Genomic DNA, 13,278 nt, shown 5'->3' on the forward strand with positions numbered 1-13,278 from the left:
AATGTTTTTCCAAACGTCACAACCTGTTAACCACTCAGTCATTCGCAATGGCAACAAACTCCTGCTAAACAAATGAATTGACATGTCAATTACATGATCCATTGACAACTGTTGAATGCTTGTGGCTGAATTCATCAGAATATAGCTGCTGCAGTGTGCCTCTGATCTCCTGCCCGAAGACATGGAGTATAATAGGCCCTGGTCACCTCATTAGCATATACATTTTTGACCAACTGTCAAAAAGCATATTAAGTTTGCAAACAATCCACAAAGCTTCTGAATTACCATGACCATCTGTGTAATTTACCTCATCCCACATACACATACTCATTACAATTTAGTGTATGTTGAGGGTGAGATACACTCGGAGATGAAATAATGAATCATATCATCTTTGCACTAGCTTGGTTCATTTGTAACGACAAGCTTCCGTGGAAAAAAAAACACATTTTTTTGTCACATACACAGGATAAGTGCAGTGAACTGTGTTGTTTTACAGGGTCAACCATAGTAGTATGGCTCCCCTCGAGGAAATTAGGGTTAAATGCCTTGTTCAAGGGCACATCTGGAGCAGCAAATAATTCATTGTTAATCAGATTAATTGACTCATTGAGTTTAAATGAAATGATTTTTGACAATAAATATAGACGAGACATAGGTACACTTATATGCATACCATCAAAGAGTGGGCCATCAACCAAAAAATGTAACAATGGACACAATTTTTTTTTAATTAAAAAATGTACATGCATCCTATGACATTTTCACATGCAAATCTATTGACTTCTATGATATATCTGTAGTGGTCAATGAATGTCATTCCATGAGAGGGAAACATTACTTTTCTAAACATAATCGTAAACTATACAAATCTCATAACAACGGAAACATAAACAATGGAATAATAGAGCACACATTTTGTGTGTATGGTAAAATAAAAAAGTTGTACTAATCTCAATCTCTAAGGATACGCTGTATTTCAAAAGTTGTAAATTACCGGAAATGATACAGACTTTGGCTTTGGAGGGACAATATGCAGTTCAATAACAAAGCGCTACATTAAATACGGACCGCTGCGTTATCGTGCGATTGAAATGTGGAGTTTTTTTCCCAATTGAGCCGACATATGCAGCGTTTACCGTGCATGCAGTCCCCGTTTAAAGGGGGATTTAAAACACGCTATAGCTCCGATCTTCCGCGGTCCGGAGGGATGTGGTAGAGAAATGTAACCACATTCAATATCATAGACAGAGCTATGTACTGTATGCAAGGACTGTCCATCCATTATATAAAAACTATAGTATTATTCATGTTCTGAGGCTATACAGTGTTGTTTACAATTGCATTGTTTACAAATACTGATGTAAATCAAGGTTATATTTTGGGTTCTGATGGGGTACAACAGTTGAACTAAACTCATGAGGCATTTGTAAGTTATATTCTTCAGGAATCAATGGGTATATAGCATTATTTTAAGTAAAACATGGAAGTTGCAATCACAGATTTCCCCCCTTAAAATGAAATAATTATCGGATTAAATGCTATATGAAGAGATTGGTGGTAGTAACAGATTCTGTGTTAGAGTCCAGCCATGGAGGTCCGTGCATCAGTGCCCCTGAACAGTGGAATTAGGCACAGCCATTGCCCAACAATAGAGTTTAATATCTCCTCATTGGTTGAGCCTTTGGCAGGATCTGGCACACAGGCTTCAATAATCAGATGCCGCTTGTACCATGATGGCAACATTTAAACATTTCTAACGCTCACTTTCCATCCCCAATTCTTGGTATTCAAACAAATGCAGGTTTGTTGTGGTCATACGACTATTCTAGGGGTAACTCCGTACAGTTGTGTTAAAGTAATATGGGACTTTTTATTATTACTGAATTATTACTGACCTGATTTATGTCATTTCTTGGGTGTGAGTCAGAGGTACAGTATAGGCCAACATCACCTCCTTATTCTGGTGTCAAAATATTGACAAGGCATTTGTGAAATAATAATCCCAATTACTAGTGATCCTAATTCAACCATTCTGTTTAGCACTTTGTTCATTTCTGATAATGATCAACGACATGACATGTATTATTATTAATGATGATGATGATCAATTGATTAGATTTGTCTCATGTTCTTCACTCGTAAAAAAAAAAGAAGCTCAACGACATCACTCTCACCTATTCTCTCACATTTGTGGGCCCAAAAACGAGGCCCTTTTATTTGTTCATATGTTGGTCTACCATTGACGTAATCCCGTCTTATCTCAGGGCACAGGAGCTCCGGACAAAAGGACGACGCACTGATCAGGGTGGTGCAGGACCAGACTGACCCGCCATCAATCTCACTTAGAACCTGACACATCAAAAGAAAAGAAATGCTGTACATTTTTAGGTCCCCTTTTGCACCCCCTGTTGTCTGGGGATACAACATAGATGAGATGGGGCAATTAAGATAGAAAGAGTTGAAATGGCTACGGTTAATGGATGTTTTGGGTACAGGATGTACATTCACATTTAATTCCCCAAATATATGTTATGATTGGTTACCATAACAATCAATTTACCTCCTTATTAGATGATAGACAAATACTGTCTCAGTTAAATGGAAAGTGACCTTCACCTGTAAAGTGCTCTGCTTTGATGTCTCCACTCAAGCCAAACAGAATGGTTGTTGGATGAGAACCATCGCTTGCTGACTTGGTCAAGGGATCCATGAGACGATCAAATATGTGCAAATGTACAAAAGAACAAAACTTGACACAACTCAAAAGCAATTTCAATAAAATAGCTAGCAACTTTTATTTCAGTAGAAAAACTATTATTAAACAAACAGTTTTAAACACAGTTTAGAAAAACTGAAGAGCACAAAAAAACATGTAGAATTTCCAAAATGCCTACATTTTGTGGCTAGAGAACATTATGTTAACATTTACAAAAATAGATTCAAAATGTATCTTACCAAAGTTGTAAAATGTCACTGTTTTTTTACACAATAACAATTGGGGCAAATAACTCCACTTGTAATCCTATGATTCACATTCACTATAAATTACACCAATTATGTCAGGGTCTCATCTGGAAGATTTGATACAAATCAAATCAAATTTTATTTGTCACATGCTTCATTAAAAACAGGTGTAGACTAACAGTGAAATGTTTACTTACCAACAATACAGAGAGAAAGAGAAAATAGAGAAAGCCAAGATGTCTGTGTTTACCAGGGAAGAGTACAGAGGAACCAACTCTTTGCTAAATCAATTGCAGTACAGTACACTGAAATGCAATACAAGCTGTCAATTGCTTTTTTTTAAAAAGAATTTTAGATTAAACGTATGTCTAAACTTAATAATCATTCAAATATAAACAAATGTCAATAAATATATATTTTTTAAATTATAAATAAAAGCAATACAAATATATTTATTGACTCCTGGGTTGGAGAAAACGCCTGCATCATAAAAACAAGTACAGATGGTCGTTCACCTCAAACAACATGACTAGTTTTTCAGTTTTCCATCTAGTCTATGTAGGAACTTGGAGGCCGTCGTACTGGTAGGGAAAGGACGAATGCATGTACTCCTGTTCAACTGGAGAGCTGTACCTGATAGTACTGAAGCACTGATAGTTCTCTGGCTGCACAGAGTCAAACTGCAGGTCCAGCCACTGTCTGTGGGGGGCTTTGCGCTTCTGGGCGTCCGTCAGGATCCGGCTGAGGGCCATGATGTAGCTGAGGGCCATCTGCAGAGTCTCGTACTTGGACAGTTGCTTATCCTGGCCCCACTGGGGGACCACTTTACGGAGACGGTCAAAGGCTGTGTTCAGCCCCTGCATCCTCTTCCTCTCACGGGCGTTGGCTGCCATCCTCCGCCGTGTGGTACCATCATGCTTCTCTGGAGATCCAGACTTCGAATCCAGACTCTCGGACTCGGATCCAGAGTCAGATCCAGTGCAACTGGGCTGGCGGGACACCATGGTTTTGGTCACAATTCCACGATTCAGTTCACAAGTTTTCTCCTGGTTCTGTCTACTGTATGTTACCAAAACCTCCCAAAATGTGGCGATGAGTCAACCAAGTCAAGTGGTGTGTTAACTAACCGCCAGACTGTTTTAAATGGTCTGGTGTCGTGGTAGCTGTCCAAAGTCCTTGTCTAATTAAGCTGTGTATCGATAAAGCTGTATGTCAAGTGAACAATTTGAAGTTAATCCAAAGTGTTGGTCCTCTGCTAAGCCTAAACAGTAAAACAGCTTCTGTGTCTCTGGTCTTGGAGAGACTGAGGAACACACTTTTATATGACTCAGGAGATGAACAGGTGGCAGCAGGTGGAGTCCCATCCCATCCCTCATTCCCCCATCTATCCCCAATATTGCTTTTAACCCCCCTCCCCAATATTGCCCTCCCCCATCCTCAATATTGTTTGCTGGGATAGACACCAACGCAGACACACAAACACACACACACCCACTCACAAAAACGCAAACAAATCCTTAATGAAATTCCAATTAAGCCTGTTCTATCTGGTCATGGCTTCACTCTGAGCCATCATGGCTTTACTAACAGCCATGCGTTGCAAACACAGAAATCTACCATCTGGCAATGAAACCTATAGAGCTGATTATCTTGGTTGAAATTCTAACCAGTGTAAAGACAGTGAGATCAAAGGAAAATCTCTAAGTAACAATTGAAAGTCTTATGTTCACTTTAATTCAATAGGAAATCAACATGTTGCAGTCGTACTTTCCATGATCTTTTTGGTTTGTTTTTTGTTTTACATTAGGCCTTTGTTTGCTGTGTATGGCATACGTTGTATTCAATGTTTATAATAGCAGGTTATTTTGTCCCTTAAGTAAAAAAAATTGTAATTGAATTGCACAAGAGCTGAAGGAACAACAGATGTTAAATATAACATAGGGGAACTTCATTCGATGTCAACATTCATGACATTTGTTGTAATATAGATTATTGGGGCTTTTATGCAGCTTCTTTAAAATTTCCATTTGTCAGATTTCCATTAGAAAGTGAATTAATTATCATTGCTAAATATGATTTATTATCATGATTTAACATTTTTTTTGCGTGTGTTTATTGATTATGTATTTGTGATTTGCATTGCATACCTACATTTAGAAAGAACATTTGGGGATAATATGTCACTACAAATGACATATTAAAGGAAACACCACTTGTTTATTTACTCGATTATCACAGGTTTCGTTCTTAGTCTCATAATGATAATACGGATAATCTCATTTATAATCTGAGACAGATTATCCCCAGAGAAGTAAGTGTAAGTGTGACCCCTAACCCCTAAATGGTTTAAGAGTGACTCCTAGACAACACCCTGCTCAGTTGCTCTTTTCACCGACTGGGATTAATAAAATAAAAATAAAACGATTTTGAGAAGGACAAAATCAAGTACACACAAAATATTCTGACATGTTATTGGTCTTGTGAAACATTTAGTTTTGAATTTGATATTTTGGGTAGAGTTAGGGACGGGACATACATTACATGAATAAACAAGAAGTATATTCATTATTGCTATGGTTTATTAGAATGTACTAAAAGAGATTGCTCCAATATTGGGTGGCTATTGCGGGTCTGTTTACCAATGCTGTGTTCTTAATCAAGCACAGTATGTGGTATACATTAGTGTCCTTGTACTTACTGGGGACCATGTGTGAAGTAAATAATTGATCTGTCTAGTGGTCCGAGGAAATGAGACTTGACAGAATAATTTGTTAAACTGTCTGTCTGTCCTTTCCATCTGGTGCAAGTAAGTCCAACAATCAAGGGATGAATCTGACCAGGTCAACAGCCCCTCCCCTTCCATCCAAACGTACCCACTAAACACAAACCCACACAGTACATACCAAAATCCCACGCATAGGCCTATAGCTAGCTTTAAATGCACTCAAATGTTAGACAGTCGTATTTCTGAATGGCATTAACAGATATGTAGAACATTTGCATAAAATAATATGAGTAATGTGACTACAGCAATCCCGGTCAATATTTATTAGCTCTTCTCGTTGTGTTTACTTCCTGGAATAGATCATGTAACGTAATGCCGTAGAAAGGGATTTATGCGTGAAAACCCAGGGTATTGTGTATGAATCATGAATTACTGCTAGGTGCCCAAGATGCTGCCTCATGCCTAGGTCATATTGGGTCAAGGACACAAACTCATGCTGTTTGGTCATTTTGGGAATGGACTGGTTTGCTGTGCAATTAGGCATATAATCCCATCTACCAGTTTGGTTCATTGATTACAGATGGATGTAGTTGGCCAGCTGCTGCTTGTCTTGTGTATGGCCTATGTTTCAGACCGTCTCCGACCTTTCCATTTCTTCCAGCCTTGTTTTCCCACTCATTCGTATGATTGGCTTGTCTGACAAGGACTGGTGGCTAGTTTACCCCCTCTGTCAAAAGCCATATGTCACAGAAAAAGGAGTGACCCGTCCAGATGCATGTAGATCTACTTGGAGATGACGGCCTCTGAAGTTTAAGAGTAGGGAAAGTGTAAAAACGTCAGTATTAGGGGCCGACAGTATGTTCGGTCAGATTTCGTCAATCTGATTAGATTAAATAATATACTCAAGTTTCATTTAGAAATGATTAAGAGCATGTTAGCACCAAGTTTAAACGAGGCTCCTGACTCCCTCTGTAGATGGCCAGGAAGATGTGATCACAATCAGCTCACAATGCATCTATTAATCGTCTACACCGTCTAAAAATGTGGGCACAATAACAATGTGGAGAGGATCAGGATGCTTGTTAGCACCAGGTATAAACAGGGCTTCTATCTAAAAAACTGCACTTGAAACCACGTGACTATTTACTCTCCTAAACCAACCACTAGCAAGTGTCCCTTCAGAGCCAATTCATCATGGACATATCCGCAGCAGAGGGCCTATTACCTGAGACTCAAACTTCAGGGTTCAATCAAAGATAGAAACAGCGTCCATTATAGCCCCGTCCTGATCTTGTCTACATTTTGATTGTGCCCACATTTTCAGAAATGTGTCTACACATGGTTTAAAATGTACTTTTTTTTTATCCCTCCACTGTGTCCGCAATACAGACTATTGCAGGTCCCTCCTTGTATGCAAATCATTTCATAGCAGAATCCGAATGCAGACTGCAGACAAGATCAGGATATGACGGATGTCAGAACCAGGAATAAACAGGGCTTATGAGGGGCATGACAAACATTTTAAAATTAGTAACGGTTTGAATAAAAGTACAGTAATTAAATAATGGAGTAGACTAAATGAAATTTGGTTTGATTAATTCATTATCACATTAATTCATTGCATAACGTTTTTGTCACTTCCACCCCTCATACCCCCTTAACACAGTAGGACTATAACAACCATGTACCGAACCCCAGTATAACATGTTCATTTACCAATCAGCCAACAAGTAGCAGCTGGTCAAATGAGGCTGGGGACTGCAATTAGGTCAAGTAAGGTGAATGCAATTTCATGCCTATTTGAACTTTTTTGCTAGTCTAATTGGTGTGATTAACATTGCTTAATTGGCTTAGCTGAGCATCGTCTCCTGTCTGGAATTGCGTATTGGTCTCAGAAAAAAATAAGTAAATAACAAGCTAATAAGCCTGAAACAAGATCTCACCTCATATTTGACAATAAACCAAAGGGAAGAGGAGTTGAGACCTAGCATGATATCCAATTAAATTGGATTATTGCACTGTATAACAGAGGTAAATGTAAATGATATGTGTTGATTATCATGTTACAAATGTATACTCCATAAAAATCAATCTAGCTGATAAGGAATTAGTCAATAATCCATAATAATAACAATTGTGAATGAGTGGATCAATGTTTGTTTTTTAAAGGTAGGTGGAACAATACATTTTATTTTGCTAGACTCTGATTCTACGTCAAATTGAAATAATTAAAAAAAATTAAGATATTTCCATAAAATGTCATGCATTCATAATGTGTAAGACACATGTATGTACAAAAATATACATTATATATATTTTTTGGAATAAATATAACTTTATTCTCAGGGGGAAAAAACTATTTTACATGGTGCAACTTTACATTTATTGAATATGTGTTCAAACATTTAATCTGTTTTTCAATAATCGCATGTTAGCTACAAGGGTGTGTAGAGTTCCATCAAAACGTCAAAACATAATTTCTCCCACACATACATTTCATTCTATCAGTGAATCCTGTTAAAGCACATGTGCCTACCAACAAACAAATATATTTCCTATCACTAGACCCACTAACATTGAAACACATGAGTATATTTTTCAAAGTACAACTATACTGCTGCATGAACATTATTGCATAAATTCCTGTCAGATTTTCGTTTTTCTTATTAAAATAACTTACATATTCAGTTACCTATCTCCATACAGCAGAAATAGCAGCTCAAATCCCTCACCTTAAAAAGGCATTTCTGTCAAGTAAACATCATGATAGTGTTTGAAATGCAATCCTTGGATAAGGCTCCTGGTGTACTGTTAAGCTACTGTAACCACAACTATCCATTTATGAGGCAGTGAGAAGAAACAGAGCCATTTTCGTAATGCAAAAAGCATTGAGCAAAGCGCAAAAATGACCATAAACCCCATTCCAATCTGGCTTCATTTCAAACTGCGTGATAATAAAGAGGCGACTATTTATCTATTGTTCGGTTGACTAAACTCTTGTCAAATGATCGCCACCTGATAACACACATTTTAGCAGAAACGTTTCAAATGTAATCACACTGCAAGTTTATAATGAGGCTTACAGTGTATTTTTTGCACTTTGCACAATGCTTTTGCACTAAATGCCATCCTTTGCTTACAGTAGTTCACTTGCTTTTCCATATGCTATCAGTATGGACTCAAAACACAACAGGACCACAGTGCAAAAGTGTGCATTTACAAATCATGTATTCGATGTGAAATATTCTGTTTTAATTGAAAATCAAGGTAAACGCAATCATATTTTTGAACCAATTCTAGATATCAAATTGTAAAGACATATTCATAGTAGAGCTGGCTATATACACTGAGTGTACAAATCATTAAGGACACCTTCCTAATATTGAGTTGCAACAGCCTCAATTCGTTGGGGCATGGACTCCACAAGATGTCGAAAGCGTTCCACAGGGATGCTGGCCCATGTTCACCAATGGTTCCCACAGTTCTGTCAAGTTGGCTGGATGTCCTTTGGGTGGTGGATCATTCTTGATACACACAGGACACTGTTGAGCGTGAAAAACCCAGGCACTTAAATATTCTGTCTTGCCCATTCACCCTAGGAATGGCACACACACAATCTATGTCTCAATTGTCTCAAGGCTTAAAAATACTTATTTAACCAGTCTCCTCCCCTCCATCTACACTGATTGAAGTGAATTTAACAAGTGACAACAACAAGGGATCATATTTTTCACCTGGATTCACCTGGTCATATTCATAGTACTTGCTACAGTGGGGAGAACAAGTATTTGATACACTGACGATTTTGCAGGTTTTCCTACTTACAAAGCATGTAGAGGTCTGTAATTTGTAATCATAGGTACACTTCAACTGTGAGAGCCGGAATCTAAAACAAAAATCCAGAAAATCACATTGTATGATTTTTAAGTAATTCATTTGCATGACATAAGTATCTGATCACCTACCAACCAGTAAGAATTCCGGCTCTCACAGACCTGTTAGTTTTTCTTTAAGAAGCCCTCCTGTTCTCCACGCATTACCTGTATTAACTGCACCTGTTTGAACTCATTACCTGCATAAAAGACACCTGTCCACACACTCAATCAAACAGACTCCAACCTCTCCACAATGGCCAAGACCAGAGAGGGTGTAAGGACATCAGGGATACAATTGTAGACCTGCACAAGGCTGGGATGGGCTACAGGACAATAGGCAAGCAGCTTGGTGAGAAGGCAACAACTGTTGGCGCAATTATTAGAAAATGGAAGAAGTTCAAGATGGCGGTCAATCACCCTCGGTCTGGGGCTCCATGCAAGATCTCACCTCGTGGGCCATCAATGATCATGAGGAAGGTGAGGGATCAGCCCAGAATTACACGGCAGGACCTGGTCAATGACCTGAAGAGAGCTGGGACCACAGTCTCAAAGAAAACCATTAGTAACAAACTACGCCGTCATGGATTAAAATACTGCAGCATACGCAAGGTCCCCCTGCTCAAGACAGCGCATGTCCAGGCCCGTCTGAAGTTTGCCAATGGCTATCTGGATGATCCAGAGGAGGAATGGGAGAAGGTCATGTGGTCTGATGAGACAAAAATTGAGCTTTTTGGTCTAAACTCCACTCGCCGTGTTTGGAGCAAGAAGAAGGATGAGTACAACCCCAAGAACACCATCCCAACCATGAAGCATGGAGGTGGAAACATCATTCTTTGGGGATGCTTTTATGCAAAGGGGACAGGATGACTGCACCGTATTGAGGGGAGGATGAATAGGGCCATGTATCGCGAGATCTTGGCCAACAACCTCCTTCCCTCAGTAAGAGTATTGAAGATGGGTTGTGGCTGGGTCTTCCAGCATGACAACGACCCGAAACACACAGTCAGGGCAACTAAGGAGTGGCTCCGTAAGAAGCATCTCAAGGTCCTGGAGTGGCCTAGCCAGTCTCCAGACCTGAACCCAATAGAAAATCTTTGGAGGGAGCTGAAAGTCCATATTGCCCAGCGACAGCCCCGAAACCTGAAGGATCTGGAGAAGGTCTGTATGGAGGAGTGGACCAAAATCCCTGCTGCAGTGTGTGCAAACCTGGTCAAGAACTACAGGAAACGTATGATCTCTGTAATTGCAAACAAAGGTTTCTGTACCAGATATTAAGTTCTGCTTTTCTGATGTATCAAATACTTATGTCATGCAATAAAATGCAAATTAATTACTTAAAAATCATACAATGTGATTTTCTGGATTTTTGTTTTAGACCGGCTCTCACAGTTGAAGTGTACATATGATTAAAAACTACAGACCTCTACATGCTTTGTAAGCAGGAAAACCTGCAAAATCGTCAGTGTATCAAATACTTGTTCTCCCCACTGTATATACACTGAGTTTACAAAACATTAAGAACACCTTCCTAATATTGAGTAGCACCCCCCCCCCCCCCCACTCAATGTATGCATGTGTACAATTTAATTTGTCAGTTTGGCTTTCCTTTAGTGTATTTCTTTGATTTACATTTAATGCACATATATTTTATATGAACATTAAAATAAACTATCTTTATTTGACACAAATATATACGTTTGAAATAAAAACAAACCATACAACAACCACGTCCAAACGAAATAGTCAATTTGCTAAAGATAAAGAACAGGTTGAAGTGTATGATGATGAAAGTATGTCATGATCATCAACATTCAACAACCTTCTCAATATCAAACTAACTAATCAAAAAGTAGAACAAAATGAACCATAAACAAATCAGACCTATCAAAAGATGATAGTGAACTAAAACTTGGCAAGTTTGTCTGTTTTGTGTGAATAAGACGCTTCAAATGATACAATTCAATAGGAACAAACAGAGCATTAGGTTGCCAGTTGTAAATCTAACCGTTTTTGTCATTGTAATTTCAATGTATCACATCAAATGTATCACACAAACCAGATGACACAAACTGCTAAGATTATAGTCCTGCTCTTCCATCCCACTGGCCACCACAGATTAGATGAACTAGTAGATTAGTCATTAGGAGGTGTTAGAGCAGACTCAACTCTGGGACCCAGTTTCCCAGACACAGATTATGCCTAGTCTTGAACTAAAAGCACTTTCAATGGAGATTCTCTATTGGGCATGCTTTTTAGTCCAGGATTTGGCTGAATCTGTGTCTGGGAAACCAGCCCTACGAGACTCCAGATAAGAGACATTTGTAGACTCAAAGGGCCAGTAGTGATTAAAGTGGTGGTGGTGGTGTAGGTTGACAAAATTCTCAAACTTTCCTAAACTTTTGGAATTTCGGAAAAACCTGTGCATTATGGGAAATTTTACAGACTTTTACAACCCTCTGGTGAAGTGTGTCTGCTCCTCACAGCTCCTCACTCTCCAGCTGTGCCTCCACAGGGGAGCTGGAGAACAGGATGGGGCTATTGTCCGTCGTGGGGAAGGCAGATTTGATGTCCAGGCCTTGGCCGGTCAGCACTGCATAGCGACTGCCCTGCCGCGGAGCTTTTTTCATAGGCAGAGGGACCTGCTTATGCCACTGGGCTGCAGACAACAGAGACACAGTGCCTTCAGAAAGTATTCATACCCCTTGATGTAATTAAAATGTTGTTGTGTTACAGCCTGAATTCAAAATGGATTACATTTTTTTTTCTCACCACAATACCCCATATTGACAAAGTGAAAACATGTTTTTTGAAAATGTAGCACATTTTACTGAAAGTGAAATACAGAAGTATCTCATTTGTATGTATTCACATCCCTGAGTAAATACATATTATAATCACCTTTGGCAGCAATTACAGCTGTGAGTCTTTCTGGTTAAGTCTAAGAGCTTTGCACACCTGTATTGTACAATATTTGCACATTATTATTTTTTTAATTCTTCGTTGTTGATCATTGCTAGACAGCCATTTTCAAGTCTTGCCATCGATTTTCAAGCCAATTTAAGTCAAAACGGTAAGTAGCCCACTCAGGAACATTCATCGTCCCTTTGGTAAGCAACTCCATTGTATATTTGGCCTTGTGTTTTAGGTTATTGTCCTGCTGAAAGGTGAATTTGTCTCCCAGTGTCTGTTGGAAATCAGACTGAACCAGGTTTTCCTCTAGGATTTTTCCTTTGCTTAGCTCTATTAGGTTTATTTTTATCAATAACAACAAAAAATCCCTAATCCTTACCAATGACAAGCATACCCATAACAAGATGCAGCCACCACCATTCTTGAAAATATGAAGAGTGGTACTCAGTGATGTTTTGTGTTGGATTTGCCACAAACATAATGCTTTGTATTCAGGATAGTATTCAGTTTTACTTTAGCACCTTATGAAAACAGGATGCATATTTGTATTCTGTACAGGCTTCCTTCTTTTCACTCTGTCATATAGGTTAGTATTGTGGAGTAACTACAATGTTATTGATCCATCCTCAGTTTTCTCCTATCACAGCCATTAAACTCTCTAACTGTTTAAAAGTCACCATTGTCCTCATCCTTGAGCGCTTTCCTTCCTCTCCGGCAACTGAGTTAGGAACGAAGCATGTATCTTTGTAGTGACTGGGTGTATTGATACACCATCCAATGTGTAATTAATAACTTCACCAT

At 38.8% G+C, this 13,278-nt stretch overlaps 2 protein-coding genes across 6 annotated transcripts in view; both read right to left on the minus strand.

The window, feature by feature from the left end:
* Positions 1 to 2,809: 2,809 nt before the first annotated feature.
* atoh7 (atonal bHLH transcription factor 7) lies at positions 2,810 to 4,209 on the minus strand. The gene has a single exon (XM_029671956.2). The coding sequence runs from the start codon at positions 3,969 to 3,971 to the stop codon at positions 3,522 to 3,524; it is 450 nt and encodes a 149-aa protein (XP_029527816.1). The 5' UTR covers positions 3,972 to 4,209; the 3' UTR covers positions 2,810 to 3,521.
* A 3,632-nt stretch (positions 4,210 to 7,841) lies between these two features.
* mypn (myopalladin) overlaps positions 7,842 to 13,278 on the minus strand; it is a 52,416-nt gene continuing 46,979 nt past the window's right edge. For all 5 annotated transcript variants that reach the window (XM_065023363.1, XM_029669880.2, XM_029669878.2 and 2 more), the window contains one exon: positions 7,842 to 12,223. In XM_065023363.1, coding sequence (XP_064879435.1) covers positions 12,045 to 12,223 — 179 coding nt within the window. In that variant the 3' untranslated portion in view covers positions 7,842 to 12,044. The remainder of the gene's footprint in view (positions 12,224 to 13,278) is intronic.

Source organism: Oncorhynchus nerka, linkage group LG10, assembly GCF_034236695.1.
Source record: "Oncorhynchus nerka isolate Pitt River linkage group LG10, Oner_Uvic_2.0, whole genome shotgun sequence".
In the NCBI taxonomy this organism is placed as follows: Eukaryota; Metazoa; Chordata; class Actinopteri; order Salmoniformes; family Salmonidae; genus Oncorhynchus; species Oncorhynchus nerka.